Below are 17133 nucleotides of genomic sequence, written 5' to 3'. Positions count from 1 at the left end.
CCAGGAACCCATCAGCTATCAGCCCCTGGAGGTAGCAGGAGCTTTCTATACTTTGGGGATCACTGACTGAACAACTCTATGATTCCATCTTCAGTTCCACTTATAATATATTCTCACATAGGCATTTCATAGTGTGTTGATAACATATATATAGCAGGCAATATATTTATTGTAGCTTTTTCTTGACAGGTGCACCGGGTATAATGTCCTCTCCATATGCAGGGGCTGCTGGCTTTGCCCCAGCCATTGCATTTCCTCAAGCAGCAGGTGAGTATTTTCAGGTTGAGTTTGAAATGAACCTTTAAATGAGCTTCTTTTTTTTTTTTTTCCCTAGGAGCTCACCGAATTTGGGCAATTAAAAATAAAGGCATTAGGTCTAACAACCATGGAGTGACTTGTTTGCACACCATCTTTATATTTACAAATAGTTCTCTCTTGTTCCACTGGGTACACCAGTAATTCTACTGTGTGTTTGAATCACTTAGTTAACTGTAGGTTAACTACATTAAACTAGGAAACTATTAAACCTGTGTCAGGTTGTTAGATAAGGTGTATGATCTTCTAGCTTCTTTCTTGTTGATAAGCTTATTATGTGTTGAACAAACTCGAGTTTTACTTATCTTTGTGACTTCAACTCATTTGGAAGGAACATAGCCAGTAAACACATCAATTTGAGCATCTTTGGGGAATGTTTTAGCATCTCTGAGTTCTCAGTAGTACCCGTGAAGGGTATGTGTGTCATTTATTTCAGGGGGTGCAATTTTTTTCCTGAGAATATTTATGGCATAATAATTATTATTCCTGGAATAATTAAGAAATAGGAACTAGCCCTGGCTGTCCTGGAAATCCTTGCGTAGAGCTGGCTGGCCATACCCTCACAGAGATCTCTCTACTTCTGCCTCCCCGAGTGCTGGGATGTTACCACCACCCAACTTTATGATTTTTTTATCATGTACTTTATGGTTTTATCTCTGTGAAGAAAACAGGTTTATAATTAAGAAGTGGTATGAATCTGATCTTATATATTAACATTTCTGATTTTCAACTATTTGTGAACATAATAGCTGTATTTTAAATTTCAGAGTAGCTTCTTTCCAGAAGTTATTATTATACTTAAAAGTTTTAATTCTGGAAATTATAGTGACTGTCTCTCTCTGTTGGGCAAAATAGAATTAACTAAAAAGAAGACTGATTTTTGAAAATAAAGTTAAGTCCTAGTAAGTTGTTGGGTAGTTTAATATATTGTAACACATCTTTATGTGACTGTTCTGGTTATTTAAAAAAAGCAAAACAAAACATAAAATCCCATAGCATTTGCTTTTTGAATTTCTTTAATTTCTGTGCATCTAGAAGTGAAGGATTTGTTTTCCTTTGTTTCAGATATTATGTTTAGACACACTGTAGTTTTAAAACACAAAAATAGACATTAAGGGGATGAGAAAAAGCAACGAATATTTAATTTGGTAAGACTTGCAAGGCTAAGTAGAGCACACACTATAGCTCTACTTTTAGCTACCGTAGGCATTATGATAACCCACTGTAGGCATTAGCAAAATTGCGAGTTTGGAGTAGAAGGACATGAGAAGAAGATCATATGAAGGAGAAAAGAATTAAGCTAGTTGTGGTGGTGCACACCTTCCTTTAAAGCACTCAGGAGGCTGAGACAGCAGGATCTCTGAGTTCTAGGCCAGCCAGAGATAGAAAATTGATTTCCACCAAAAGGCATTCATTTGGAGAATGCTATCTGCACAGTCTTAAACCTCTGAGATTGCCAAGCAAAACAGGATACATTTCAATTCTACTGCAAGTTAATTACATGGTATAAAGTAGTCAAGGAGTATGAAAAAGAATGTTAAACTGAAATAACAAATTGAAGCTGGGGATATAGCATAGTGATAGTGTTTGCCTAGTACTCAAGGGCCTGGTTTCATTCCCAGTATTGTAAGATAAGTAAAGAATTGGCTCCTTTTATAGAATCAGAGGCTTCTATACCCTTAATTCCTTTTAAAGCAAAGGTATACATGGTGGGACTAATGAGACAATGTTGTTTTAAGTACAGTGTCAGTATATCAGCCTTCTCAGTAGTTCAAGAATGCCTAGGGCATTAAAAGTCTGAATTTTTGTTACAAAATATAATAAAATTATTACTATATAAGGTTAAAAAATATTTTTCCCATGTAAGCTATTATGTAATACTACCCAGTATACATCTTTGATACTTCTATTGAAGGGCTATGCATGTGTATACCACCTTGATATATTTGAATATGAAAATTACATTCACTTGGCATAAAGGTGCTGGATAGAAAAGTGGTTGTAGGTCAAAGGTCCTCTGAGAAGCCTGAGTTTTTGTGGTGGGAAGCAGAGGGTGGAAGGTTGAGACAAGATTTCACTGTATAGCCTCGGCTGTCCTGGTCCTCACTCTGTAGACAGAGATCCATCACCACCCAGCTTCCTTACTAGTTAAGACCAGTGAGTCCAGTTACTCTGTGGAGCACAGTATGAATGGTATTAATTATGGATAATGTCAACAAATATGTTTACTTTCTTGGCTTAAGTTTTATCCTATCAAATTTTATCCTTTAGATGATTAGAATATAAGAAATACTGTTGGTGTTTTTAAAAGGTCTGTCTGTCCCAGCTGTTCCTGGAGCCCTTGGTCCTCTCACACTTACCTCCTCTGCTGTCAGTGGAAGGATGGCCATTCCTGGGGCGAGTGGTATGCCAGGGAATTCTGTTCTGCTGGTCACCAACCTCAATCCTGACGTGAGTGGAAAAATGGTCTAAATCTTTCAGGAAGGGGTATGGTGGATTCTTACATATAGTCTAGTTTTGTGTTATAATGCTTAAGTTTGTTTAAGGAATTTAAATAAAAATTATCAATAGGATGAGTAGAAGCATAAATAGTGCTGTAATAGGATAAACTGTCTTTATTATATTATAAATAGTTGTTTTTAAGTTGTGCTATATTTAGTTATATTTTTGTGTTATCCTTTTCAGTTTATCACACCACATGGGCTTTTTATCCTATTTGGTAAGTTTTTTTAAATTGTTTTTAATATTATCTGTGAAATGAGCATATTTTATTCATTTAGAAATACTTGTTTGCAGAGTAGAGACTGAGAAGGGGGACAATATTCGAAATGTAAATAAATAATATAACCAATTGATAGGAAACAATAAATACTTGTTCATTGCTTTATATGTTTTATCTTATGTTTGACACTGGAGCTAGAGCAAAGATTATTTCCCCTTTTGTGATAGATGACTGACTGTGGTAACCACTAAGAATAAACAAACAAACAAACCAATGTGAATAAATTGGTGTGGTGAGATGTGGAAGGTGTTAGGGTAGCTCTTGAGTCCATAGGATAGCTGTGACGGGTATGAGTTTAGAAGTGGACATTTGTGAGAGCTTAGAAGGCCAGAAATTCCAAAGGTGCTGGGGATTGGCTGAAAGATTTTAAGAAAGGTGTCGAAAGTTGATGTCTGACAGGAGCAATTGTGTGCATAGTATGCATTTATCTTTAGCCAGGGTTACCCAACACCAGAAATAGAAAGATGTGACAGGGATTGAATCCATTGGGGCATATACTGAATTCAATGTGTTTATGAATATCTGGGGCAGATTGAGAGATAAAAGCTGTGAAACTTATTAAGACAGTATGTATAAAATTGTATGGTATGTAGCAAGAAAAAGAAACCTGTAGATACAGAGAAAAAATTACAGCTAGGCATTTAGATTCAGTACTTTGTGTTTTGCTTTAATTAGGAGTGTATGGCGATGTACATCGAGTGAAGATTATGTTTAACAAGAAAGAAAACGCCTTGGTGCAGATGGCGGATGCAAGTCAAGCCCAGCTAGGTACTGACAGTGGTGATGCCCACTTTGCATATTCCTTCCAAATGAGTGTTGTAGAACTGGTACGGATGTAATTTTGCAGCAGCACTTCCTTATGGTAGTGTTTTCATTATCATTTGTACCTGCTTTTTTTGAGGCTCTGAAGTTCATTATGTAAAACACATAACACATTGTCAGTGCTGACAGCTTGAACTCAGGGCTTTCTCCCATTTAATTTAAACTTATAACTTATAACAGGTTTTTTTTTTTTTTTCACTTGTTTGTATGGGTTTTCATTTTTCTTTTAAAAGCTGAAAAATTAAGCCGGGCGTGGTGGCGCAAAGCCGGGCGTGGTGGCGCACGCCTTTAATCCCAGCACTCGGGAGGCAGAGGCAGGCGGATTTCTGAGTTCGAGGCCAGCCTGGTCTACAAAGTGAGCTCCAGGACAGCCAGAGCTATACAGAGAAACCCTGTCTCGAAAAACCAAAAAAAAAAAAAAAAAAAAAAAAAAAAAAAAAAAAGCTGAAAAATTATGTATGAGAAGAAACAAGTATTTTTCTTCTAAGTTGGATTTTCTAGAACCGTTGAATAATTTAAAAGTTTTGGCAAATTTCCTAATAATGGTACAAGAAGGAGTTCTTCTCAGGCATTAAAGTATAGCTACTCAGATGTCTTACAAAAATGTTTTAATTAGGACAAACGCTATAGTCATATAACCATTCGTTGAGGGTTTGTTATGTTCCATGCCTGTAGCTTTCTGGTACTCTGTTCAGAAGTTACTTTGTTTGGTTAGGTTAATTTTTAATTGCTTTTATTATAAAATGAAATTTATTTATTTTTCCTGTCAGCTCTTGAAATGCTTTTGGTTCATAAAGTTTTATGTGTATGGGTATTTTGTCTGCATATTTGTCTGTGTACCACATGTGTGCCCAGTGCTCGCAGAAGCCAGAGAAGCAATTGGATACCTGGAACTGGAGTTAAAGACAATTAGAAGTTGCCATGTATGAGCTGAGCCTTGAACACGGGCTCTCTGGGAAAGCAGCAAGTGCTCTGAGCCTGTGAGCCATCTCTCCAGCCCTGAGCTCTTACACTTTAAATCTTCAAACTGATTACAACTTTAAATGACTAAAAAATTTTCAATGGTCACATATTTTTTGAGAATGTTAATCTTAATACTCAAAAGTTTTCCTATTTTCCTTCCTATCCATCAGCAATGAACCACCTAAGTGGTCAGAGGCTCTATGGAAAAGTACTTCGGGCTACACTGTCCAAACATCAAGCTGTCCAGCTCCCTAGAGAGGGACAGGAAGACCAAGGTCTGACCAAGGACTTCAGCAATAGTCCCCTGCATCGCTTTAAAAAGCCTGGCTCAAAGAATTTCCAAAATATCTTCCCTCCATCAGCCACACTTCATCTTTCCAACATTCCGTATGTATCTAATAAGTTATTTAGGTGATTAATCTATGATATGTGGTTTAGGAGAAGCAAAAGCCATAAAACTTTTCTAAACATAATAGTTATCTTGGTTGATAACTTCTTTTATGTACCATTATGTTGCAAGGATTCTGTGTTACTAATCATACCCTTAAAAGTGGAATTATCAACATTTGAGGATTTTCAAATAAGTAGTTTAATTAGTTGCTTCTGTGTTTAAAGAGGGCATAAAAATAAGAATATGCAGGCATTGTTTTGCTAGCCATTTGTTCAGTGCTTTATAGAAGAAGTACAGCTCTCAGACAATATAGCAACATCAGCTTGTCTAAACATTTGACTGAAGAATTCTGTGGTAAGAGTACATAACAGAAGGTATAAATGTCATGTAAATTCACACAATACCTTTGCTGCTTTGAAAATACATAGAAAACTGAGTGCTTACAGCAGAGATTGTATAGTCCAATGGCATGAGATATTTAGTCTCAGACCCTTCAAAGGAAATGTTTATTGTAATTCCTTAAATTTTTGTCTATTTTAAACTTACTCATGAAAGGGGCAGCCTTGGCATAGTGCTTAAAGTTGTAGGAGTGTATTTGTGTATTTATGTGTGTACAGTTTAAAAACTAAGGCGATGGATGGCTAAAGTTTGGAATATAATTGTAAGAACATGAACTAACAAGTAAAAGAAAAATAATTACTTCAGATAGTATTGACTGCTTTAGTTTTCCTGCTGGCTTGACGGAAATCTTCCATCTAAATCAGGCAGTAAAATCAAACTTCATACCAGTTATACAAATGGAGGAGTCATTTTAAGAAATTCTTAAAGGAGTCACTTTAAGAAACATTCTTAATATACATGGATTTAAAGATATATCAGCTCTCTGAGCGGTGGTATTCACACATTTAATTCCAGCACTCGAGACAGAGGCAGGCAGATCCCTGAGTTCAAGGCCAGCCTGGTCTACAGAGTAGTTCCAGGACAGTCAGGGCTACACTGAGAAAACCTATCTTGAAACCCAAAAAGTATAAGCTCATTGCTGTGGACCCTCTAAATGGACCTGATATTTTTAAGTGTATGTTTGTATGTTGTTGTAAGTATGTGTTCGGCTAGTTGGTGTGTTTGTTTGTTTGTTTGTTTGTTTTTGGGTTTTTTGGTCTTGTTTTATTTTCAGTGTCTACACCTGGTCCTCATGTATGGCCAGCAAGTTTTCTACCGTTGAGCTAGACACCCAGCCTTCTTTTTATGTTGATGCTTCTGAAACTTGAGACCTTCCTATCTCATCTTCTTCTTGAGCAGCTAGAATTGTTGACTTTTACCATTATGCCCAGTTTGTTTGTTTCTTGAGTGTAGCACATTATGGAAGAGCTGGTCACCATTATAGTTACATAGGACATTAGAGATGAAGAAAGAAATACTGGTATTTCTCAACTATTCCCAAGTTGTAGGCTCTGTGCCAGTGTTTTACACATGTCACCTCATTTTATCTCTACAGCAACCCTTTTTTAAAGTGGTTTGTTTATTTTTATTTCATGTGCATTGGTGTTTTGTTTGAATGCTTGTCTGTGAGGGAGTGTTGGTCTCTTGAAGTTTGAGTTACAGACAGTTATGAGCCTCCATGTGGGTGCCGGAAATTGAACCTGGGTCCTATGGAAGAGCAGCTAGTTTGCCTCTGAGCTATCTCCCCAGTCCCTATAACAACCTTTTTATTTTTGCTTTTTTAAATCTAAACTCCATATAACAAATACATACATTTTGACTATTATAAGTATATGGTGCAGTACACATTCTCATTAAGTACATTCATAGTTTTTGTAACTATCCACTCCTATCTGCATCACCATTCCATAATCCAAGATGAAAGGGTCCCATTAAACAATCACACTCCATATTTCTGTGAGCTCTAGTCTGGTAACTAACTATTCTACCTTGACTTACTAGTTTATCTATAATAGCCTTTAAAGCAGTCATTAGGTTCAGTTTATTGATGGTACCCACACTCAGGAGGACAGTTCATTCAAAAGAATATACAGCCAGGCGTGGTGGCGCACGCCTTTAATCCCAGCACTTGGGAGGCAGAGGCAGGCGGATTTCTGAGTTCGAGGCCAGCCTGGTCTACAGAGTGAGTTCCAGGACAGCCAGGGCTACACAGAGAAACCCTGTCTTGAAAAACCAAAAAACAAAACAAAAAGGATCTATAAATGAGAAGGGAATACAGTGTAAGCACAGCTGTTTCCTTGAAGAATCACTGATTATTTTTCATCATGTGACTCTGTAATAGATCATGTCATGTTAGTTATTATAACACTATATAACACTACTCCCAAACACAGCATAGTAGTAAATATTTATTATCTCATACTTTTAATCAGGAATGTAGAGGTGGCTCAACTGGTGATCTCTGAGTATGTTTCATAAGGCTGTGGTCAGAATGCAAGGCAAAGGAGTACCAGAGGATATAGCTCAGTGGTAGAGCTTGTACTTAGCATGTAGTAAACTCTGGTTTCAGTTCTTGACACATACTGCTGTCTCTGATATCCTAAGGGCTACAGGGGACTTGTTGTTACAGTATGAGAGGATAGCCAGGATGTAAATATTTGGAAGTAAAAGTAATTAGAGACCATCTCAGAGATTGGCTATCCCATACACATTCTGAAACCTTGAGAACTATAGAAAGTGTATAATTCTAGGCTATAGCAGGTAAGCCAGAGCTGGGTATGTAGCTTTGTTATTACTTGTGCTAATTACTAATGCCAGTAGTGTGAGAATAATAATCATTTTGAAAAAATACCTATGGCTGTTATTTTTAGTTTTTCCTTTATATACTTTTCACCATCTCCAGATGTGTATATATCAGTCTTGACTGTTCTGAGATTCAGAATACATTGTTGGGGATGTAAGTATGCTAGAGATTTGATGACAGTCTAAGTTCATCCTTGATTTGTTTGCAAGTGGGGCTAATATAGTTGACACTCTGATATTTTCACAGTCCTTCTGTCACAACGGATGACCTGAAGAACCTGTTCACAGAAGCTGGATGCTCAGTGAAGGCTTTTAAGTTCTTCCAGTAAGTCCTTGATTTCAAAAGTAACATTTAACATGGATTGCTACTTTTTTTTAAAAAGTAGTTTAGCAAAGTCCAAAGGAAGGGAAGATTTAAAAGCAACATTAATTCTAAGTATTTGTGTATTTTGTCATTTTAGGAAAGACCGTAAGATGGCTCTCATTCAGTTGGGCTCTGTGGAAGAAGCAATCCAGGCTCTTATTGAGCTTCACAATCATGATCTTGGAGAAAATCACCACCTCAGAGTTTCCTTCTCAAAATCCACCATCTGAGCTCTCTGTGAAATTGTCTCCTTATACTGGACCATAATCTCTGTAAAATCTTCAGGCACAGACTGAAGCAGCTCAAGACCAATTCTGCCTCTTCACAAAATAACTCTTTGGGAATTTGACTGATATTCAAGAACATTCAAAACAAGAGATAGTCCTTTTCTTCCTCTCATTTTCCCCAACAGTATATGATCAAATGTTTGCTTTGCCTTTGTATTGTGGTTTCTATGAAAATAACTTTCAGGAAAAAAAAATCAGGAAAATATTTTTTAAATAATTTAATTCCCTGAATTAGATTTTAAAAGGACAGAGTTTCTTTCTGTTTGGGTCCAGATCAGCCTTACATGACATTTCTAAACTCCTTTGTACTTTGAGAAATTTAAACATACAGACTTTTACAATTTCTTGATGTAATTTAAATCACCTACAACCAAGTTTTTTTTAACTTTTTGATTCAGAAGTTTCCCTGTAGAAAATGACATTCATTCACTTATAAAAATTATACCAGATTATTTGCATCTATTGATAGTTATTATACATAACTACATGGAGATATATTGGAACCAGGTTTATAAACGTGCATGCTTTCTTTCAGATTTCTTTTTCCCTCACTGTAGTACACTCCTTTGAATAATGTCTATCTTCTCTTTTTAAGACCATTTGGAAAAGTAAAGTGTTGCAGTTGTCCCCAGGGAAACAGAAGTGAAATTCAGCCTGGATTTATTACAATATCAGCATAATTAGTCATTTTAGAAAAAAAATCTTGTTTTAAATTTCAACATGACACTATCTAGTAATGTAATGTGATCTTGGAAAATTTTAAAAGAAAAATAATCCTACTTTTTTATAATTGTTTTCAGAAAAAAAGTTTACAGTCTTAAGGAAAAATATTCAGGTCTATCATATGGTTTGACAGATTTTTTAAAAGTTATTTTTGGTAAGGTCTTCTTTTAGAAAAAAAAAATCTCAAGGGTTTTTTGTACCACTATAATCTCTAATACTCAGAATTACTGTGTATTTACTTAATTTCTTATTATGTGCCTTATTATGTGCTTAAGATACAATAGATTAGAATTTTATCTAAATATCTAGAAAGATAAATTGTGGGCTTGGTGAGCATTCTGTTATTTTTTCCCGTCTTGGATTTTAAGGGTTTTGGTTATTTTTGTTTTGTTTTTCTTTTTTTCTCGTTGCAATTTTAAGTGGTTTTCAATAAGTAATAGTTTCTACTCAGAATTTTGGTGCTTTGGGATAGTGGTGGGATAGAGAAGGGTGAGTGGTTTGGGAATAAATAACTCAGTGTGCACCTGTAGACCTCTCTAGATTGGCTACCGTCAGCCGTCAGTGAAGTCTGAGCTGTAGAACTGCAGGCTCGGATCTGTGTCTGTCTGCCTTTACTGCCCGTTAGAATTTGTCTCAGGATTACTTGATTCTTTCTCAGCACTCAAATGAGAACTTGATTTTCTTTGTTAATGCGACTTCATTACAGATAGCCCACATATTTGGAGTATGAGAAAGTGGGTTATTTTTTTATATTCTGACCCTCTTACTTTTTTGGTTGAATGTAAAAAGTACATATTAATGTGCTTCAATGATTGTGTCATGTAAAATTACTTCTTTTTAATATGAAACTGCTTTTGTTAATTATTTCTTCAATGCTTGATTGGTTTTTAAAATACAGAATTTGTCAGAGGGATCAATTTTGTCCACCCCTTCTCACTTTTAATAATCTGAGTGGATCATCTCATCTTTTTAAAATATCTCAGTCTTTACTTTCAGCCATTAATTTGAACATTCTTTTTTTTAAAAAAAAAAAAAAAGAAAGAAAGAAAAAATTTTTATAAGTTGAAAGAGATATTATAGGTTGGTTGAAGTCAAATCAGAATTCCCTCAATACAAAGCAACTATTGGTAGGCTAGGCAGGGAAATGCTAGATTGGGACATTTCAGATGGGTTACCTTCATGTTGGTTGAATAGTTAGGTATGATGATTTTCCAGTGGGTGTTTTCCCACTTACATCTGAGGTGTATTTTCACCTGAATACTGAATAAGGGAGGGAAAAAATTAGGACTGTCTCCCCAAACTTGCTTCCCCCCCCCCCCCACACGGACATTATATTAATTTTCAGTGGCATTTTAAATTGGATTGCTTCCTTTATTTTGAGTTGGGAACTACTATGTAATATATTAATTCATGGCATTCATATCATCCAGCATAAGTGTAGCAAAGGTTTTTGAGAATAGAAGGGAAATCATACTGGTGTTGAATGTAATTCTGAAGTAGGGATGGCCTTTAATTAAATATGAGAGGGAACATTGAAATCCTTTTCAGGGATTTGTGTAGATATGTGTGCGTGTGTATGTGTGTGTATAAATAAGTGTATATACATACATATACTCTTTTAATGTTATATATACATGTGCACATTACGTACATTTTAATTTATTGACAAAATTAACAGTGATTTGGGAACTAAGATATGCTTGTTTTAAAAGAGCATGTTTGAAGCCATCAGATTGTGTCTAAAATTAGCTGTAGCATATGGATGCTGTCCATATTTGAGCTCTTTACTGTTTATTATAGAGGTCTACAATATTTGTGTTGGCATAGTTTTCAATATCAGGGTGGTGGGAGAGTTGGATCTGTGTATTTTTATTTTGGCATGCAGTATTCAGTATCTTTTAAGCAGTGGTTAATTTGTGCTGTTGATGCCTTGCTGAGTTAATCTACTTTATTTTTCACTTTTCAAGGTATCCTGACTTTTACAAAGCATATATATTCAGGACTTAGAAAATAGCAGTACACATTTAATAATAGAGTTATATATCAAGATGTTTTACTTTGGGATTTAGATGTGTTTTGTGACAGATGAGAATATACAAATCATGCATTCTCTTAATTGACAATTTGTTAGAATTTCAGGATTACCTGGTATCCCCATAGAATGTTATGGGATCTTTGGGACTAAATACTACAAGCAGCTCTTTGTAGCAGTGTTTGCACTGAATGTTTTAGAGTCATGGTTGCTGTCTTTTTAATTCCTTCTTTGTCTTTTCCTACTGTGGTGATTAAGGGTCCTGTTGTGGTTTTGGAATTAGCCCTTATGATCCAGGCATAGAAGCACACAGCTGCAATTGAAGGAGGAAACTGATGGTTGTGACTTTAAAACCCAGCCTGGACTGCAGACCATGCTCCATGCTAGTCTTGCTATTACGTAAGACCCTGTGTCCTTCCCTTTCCCCAGTTCATCTCCTATCGACTTTAAAGTCCTCATGTCATCAAGCAGAGCATTTACTTGAGTATATTATCGTGCAGTTCCTCATCTAGTCCCATAATGATCTTTTGTGCCTCAGTGAATCTACTTGTAAACTCCAAGCTTCTCTCTTAGAAAACCCAGTGTGTACTGCTATTTTTAGAACCAAAAAGCATGACTATGATTGGAGCATTTTTCTCAGCCTTTCCTTTGTCTTGATCTATTGTCAATGCGAATAAAACTGCCAGACTTAAAATACTCACTATTGTGCTAAAACAGTTTAGATTGTACATAACTTTGCAGTGTAACTCAGCTGTCTCCTTAAGGATTGTGTTAGATATAAGACTGTTTGCAGTCCTTTTTTCAGAGCAAATCCTAACAGGTACTTGTGAATTGTTTTAGAAATAGAAAATTACAGAAATCTTAATTTGGGGTGGGAGCTTAAAGGGAGAAATACAAAACAGGACCAAAGTTTATGTGCCTTCTTCAGTAGTCTTAATTGACCTTTTCCTATTTGAGACTAAGGTAGCACTGGTATTTTGGTTTTCAGGAAATATCTACTATATAGATTAAGAGACTATTGTCCCACAAACTGGTCATACAAGTGAATAGTTACGACTGAGTAAAAAGTCAGTTACACTTATGCCTTCAGCACATAATGCAAAGAGCATTCATTGTACCAGTTGAAGAGCAGAACTGCTCTCAGTCTTTATGGTAGTCACCATAGCTTTCGCAGCTCGTCAGGGGCCTTGGTGTTGATAGCAGTCATAACTGAAAGCTGCTCATAGCAAATTTCACTTCACACTGCCAGCAGAGGTTTGTTGGTATGTCCTTTGTAAGAACAGGTATTTTAGGTAGAAGGTTTTTGGGTTTGGTTTTGGTTTGGTGTCTTTAAGACTATCATCCTCTAGTCTTTTTTGTTTCTTGGTTGTCTTTTGTTATTTGTTTTTTTTTCCTTGCCACTCGTTGTTACCCAGATCTTTAAAAACACATCCCATATCCAGGAAGTCCTAATCACCAAGATTGCTGACCACACCAAGTTTTACACTGAAGTTTCACCTCATTGCTCTGACCAAAGACTGCTTGTTCTGGTTTTAACTCAAAGGTGAAGCATTTTCCCTGAGCTCTTTCCTAAAAGATCCCATGCAGAGCGGCCTTGACTTTTCCTTTCCTATTGGTGAATAGACTACTTAGAGAAAATGGGAGTTGGCCATGAACAGAGCGAGACAGAAGGATGGACGGTTGTTTTCAGAACTGTATTTGAGGAAGGAATAGCACAGCTAGACACCTCACACATTGTCTAATGTTTTACATGGTCTGTTCATAAAATTCCCTTTTCTGTTTGTAAGGATGTTCATCTAACAGAAGAAAATGCTGTAAATATTTGTAACAACATTTTTTAAACCAGGCCAAAAAGAAAAAAAAAAAGGTTTTCGGGAACAAGTTAACATATAAAGTGGTTTTATATAAAACAGCGATTGTCTTGTATATTTTGATAAGCAGCAGTACCAGATTTCATTTGTAATACAGTTTGTGGTATTGGAAGAAAAGGATTCTGTGATTGTCTAAGTGAATTATGTTATAAATGCAAAGAGGAGAAAATATTAAAAACCGTATTTTCTAACTGTGTAGTGCATGGTTACTTCAAGCTTCTGTACACTACAATATTGATGCCACTTCCCTTAGGTTTGTATATTTGATAACTGTTCCTTGGAATCTCAGCCTCTTTTCCTAACACATATAGCATTGTAGCATGCCTTTTAATAAATGTCATGGCATCTGTACTCTCTTAAGGTTTTTCTGTGTTCTTGTCTGTACTTTGGGTTCCCTTTTGTCTTACCTGTAATCCCAATGATGTCATTTTTTTTGTTGTTGTTGTTTTGTTTTGTTTTCCCCATGGCTATCAATCTCAAGTTGTCACATCGGATAGTAGATACTTTAACAACTTTAAATGCCGGGGATTTAAAGAAAAAAAGCCAAAGTCATCTATTCTTTAGGTATAATTCTCATTTTTAATGAAAAAAAGCACTTCCCTGTTTTTAAAACACACTGCTTTGTCAGACATCCTCCAGTGCACATATAAATCAGTGTACTCCAAGGCTCCTCCCCTCCCTTCCCCCTGCTGCCTTTGTATCCAGGGAGGCATGGAGGATATGACCTTCAGTGAGTTGGAGTCCTTTTGAGTTCAGTTGCTAGCTGGCCATACATTGCTTCACTCCAGACAAACACTGGAGTTCAGGAGTCCTGAAGAGTCATGTCTGGTTTACTCAAAAATCTCTAGAAAGTGGGCATTTATTTTTAGCACAATAGGAAATTTTACAACACTGCTCATTACCTGCAGCTTACCCATAGGATCTATTATTCACTTAAATGTTACTAAATAATGTTTTCAGTCAAAAGGGGCAGAAGAAAAAGATAACCCTATAGCCAAATGAAACTTAGATCAGTTGATTAACTGAAATGTGTACAGCAGAGGGCATAGGGTTATCACCTAAAGCCGTGCCAGTTTTAACATGACAGAACTAAGAGACCATACTTCAGTTTTCAGTTGATTGCAGTTCTCTTTACCTTTACTGCCTGCTGCATGTAGGTGCTATGGTTTTATATTCCCAAGCACTGATAACAGCATGATTGTGAAGGTCTATCCACAGTGCTAGGGGGATGGGATGGGCAGGGCTTATGTTTTTTTACCAAGCCCAACTTAAAAGACACTGGGTATCTTTTAAAGACGACAGTGTGCTGGGAGCATTTTGCTAAAAAATTTAAGCTGACTATATAGTTTGGCAAACCTAGCCCTTTAAAAAGTTCATTCCTTGCCTGAAAATTCAAGTTGTTTTTCAACTTCAGTGGGAATTTGACACCATTTCTCTTCATGTGCAGTTTTTCTTCTGATACTACCTGTCTTGCTGTGTAGATCTTGTGGTCTTTGTGTGCCTCCCTGTGGTTCTCTTCCCTTGTATTTGTCCTAATCTTACAGGGCAAGCAAGCTTGGTGTAGTGGCACATGGCCTGTAGCCCCAGCACTGCAGAAGTAGAGACAGGAGGGAGGATCGCTTGGGTTCCACTCAGAGATGCTGTTTCAGAACAGGCATAATTAGGCCCAACCATACCATCTCACCTTGCTTTATCTACATATAGGCCTTGTCTCTAAATACAGTGTGAGATGTAGGGAGTTAGACTTCAACATGTGAGTTGGAATGAGGGGTACACAGTTCAGCCCACAGCACTGTGGAATAGGAATTACTCAGCAACTTACACTGCTTATGCCAACAGTTGAGTTGCATGCTGGGAAAGTAAACATTGAATGCATGTGGCTTTTGGGGAGAATGCAGTATAGTGGCCATAAAGACCATCTGATTTTAAATCATACCTTTGAATTTCTGCCTCTAAAGTTCCAAAGCTGGATGGTGTAGCTGCTGTTCTGCCAAAATAAATACTGCTGAAGCTGCCATACAACTAGTGATATGGCAGTACATATTTTGTAGTAATCATATACTTCTACTCTAGACATAAGCCATTTGAAAGCATTGATTGTTGCTCAGACAGGTGTTATTTGAAGAACAAAGAATAATAGAACACAAGTCTGTGTGTGTGTGTGTGTGTGTGTGTGTGTGTGTGTTTGGGACAGCGTTTCTCTAGCTCTGGCTGACCTGGGATTCAACTCTGTAGACCAGGCTGGCCTCAAACTCAGAGATCTGCCTGCTTATGCCTCGTGAGTGCTGGGATTAAAGGTGTGTGCCACCATCGCCCAGCCGGAACATGTTTGCTGAAACAAGGTCCCATGGCCCAGGCTAATTTCTAACTCTTAAATAGTGCTGGGGTTAAAGACATGCACCACCACTGCCTGGCTTCTGGGTCTAGTTGTTAATCCTCAGTGTGTTAATACTTGGATGGTGCTCCTGGGTAAAACAGATGGTTAAAAGGATTAAAACTATCTTGTGTCTGTTATAGAGATTTCTTTCCCAAGACATTCCTACGTCATGCCTTTTTGTTGTTGTTGCTGTTGTCTTGAGATTAATGGGAATTTGTCTTTTTCGAGTTTCTATCTCAACAACTAAAAGGATAAAAATAAATGGTTTCATGAAAGTTAACTACATTTCTGAACCATTGGGTTTCAGCATGGAATTCACAACTAGTCTAAAGACATAGAAAAAGAATGGCTGAATTCCTGTGAACAGGTAGTAATGGTTCTTTTGGAAGAAAGTGCCCTCTGTTAGATTTAAGTCAGCACCTATATCTTTGTTCTTAGCCTAAGATTATGGAATTTGCAGAATTCTTGATCTTGGAAGAATACAAATGTCAAGTTGTAATCTGCTTATATTGTCCTTAACCAAAAGAAAGCAGATGTTGAGTATCTAAATGTCAGCAGATGTACATACACTTCAGAATAAGATGCAGATCAAGGGATAATAGAACATTTTAAAAATGGGGCTGTACAGTGATCCAAGTGATGACATAGAAGAGTCTCGCAGATGGGATGCCAATCAAAAGGAGCAGTGCAGAACTTAGAGGATGCATTTGCATCAGCTTCAGAAATAGGACCTTGGAGTGACCTTGGCAAAGGGAGAGATTGAGAGGCGGATGAGTTTGTATCTCACGTCTGTACCAGTTGCTCAGAGGCGTTGACTTTCTGATAATACATCTTGGTATATGTAGGATTTGCGTTTCTGCCTTGCACTTTAATGAGGTTTTAAGAAATTAACAAGCCAAAGGCTTGTGTTGCTTAAGTCAGAAGAATACCCTATCCACTGAAGTTGTCTTAGGAAGAACTCAAAAATGCCATGGTCTAAGTTTACTGCAAAATTCTTCCCCATGTGTGTGTATATCAAGTTTCACTAACAAAAGACCTTGTTTTAAGTAAAATTGATCTTCTCAATGGTTTGATACCCAGCTAGATTCAGAAGTGTTACATGTCAACGCCTTATTAGCTTTGTATTTGCAACTCAGTGGGTTGTTCTCAAACCAAATGGTTTTTATCTAGAGGAGCCAGGCAGACTATGTAACTCTAGCATCCCAAAAAACTGTAGTAAGCAGCTTAATTAAACTTGTCACTAATATTCTTAACCCACACACATATAATATGATAGAACCCCATGTATCTAGTGTCCAACTGCAGTTACTTAGCTGCACTGGTAATCAAATGTAGGGCCTTATGCATCTGCATCCTAAGCAAGTATTCTACTGCTGAACTATACACCCAGCTTTCTTTTGTGTTTATTTTGATATGCCGAGGTTTGAACCAATGTCAACATGTTTGCTAGGCAAGTTCTTGACG

At 36.8% G+C, this 17133-nt stretch overlaps 1 protein-coding gene across 3 annotated transcripts in view; it reads left to right on the top strand.

The window, feature by feature from the left end:
- Ptbp3 (polypyrimidine tract binding protein 3) overlaps positions 1-13652 on the top strand; it is a 76682-nt gene extending 63030 nt beyond the window's left edge. For all 3 annotated transcript variants that reach the window (XM_021159315.2, XM_029475897.1, XM_021159312.2), the window contains 7 exons: positions 190-267; positions 2627-2766; positions 3001-3034; positions 3773-3865; positions 5053-5269; positions 8263-8340; positions 8477-13652. In XM_021159315.2, the coding sequence (XP_021014974.1) occupies positions 190-267; positions 2627-2766; positions 3001-3034; positions 3773-3865; positions 5053-5269; positions 8263-8340; positions 8477-8609 (773 nt within the window). In that variant the 3' untranslated portion in view covers positions 8610-13652. The remainder of the gene's footprint in view (positions 1-189; positions 268-2626; positions 2767-3000; positions 3035-3772; positions 3866-5052; positions 5270-8262; positions 8341-8476) is intronic.
- The last annotated feature ends 3481 nt before the right edge of the window (positions 13653-17133 follow it).

This window comes from Mus caroli, chromosome 4, assembly GCF_900094665.2.
Source record: "Mus caroli chromosome 4, CAROLI_EIJ_v1.1, whole genome shotgun sequence".
NCBI classification, from domain to species: domain Eukaryota; kingdom Metazoa; phylum Chordata; class Mammalia; order Rodentia; family Muridae; genus Mus; species Mus caroli.
Note: the sequence above shows the minus strand (reverse complement) of the source record. Positions and strands in the feature narration are given on the sequence as shown.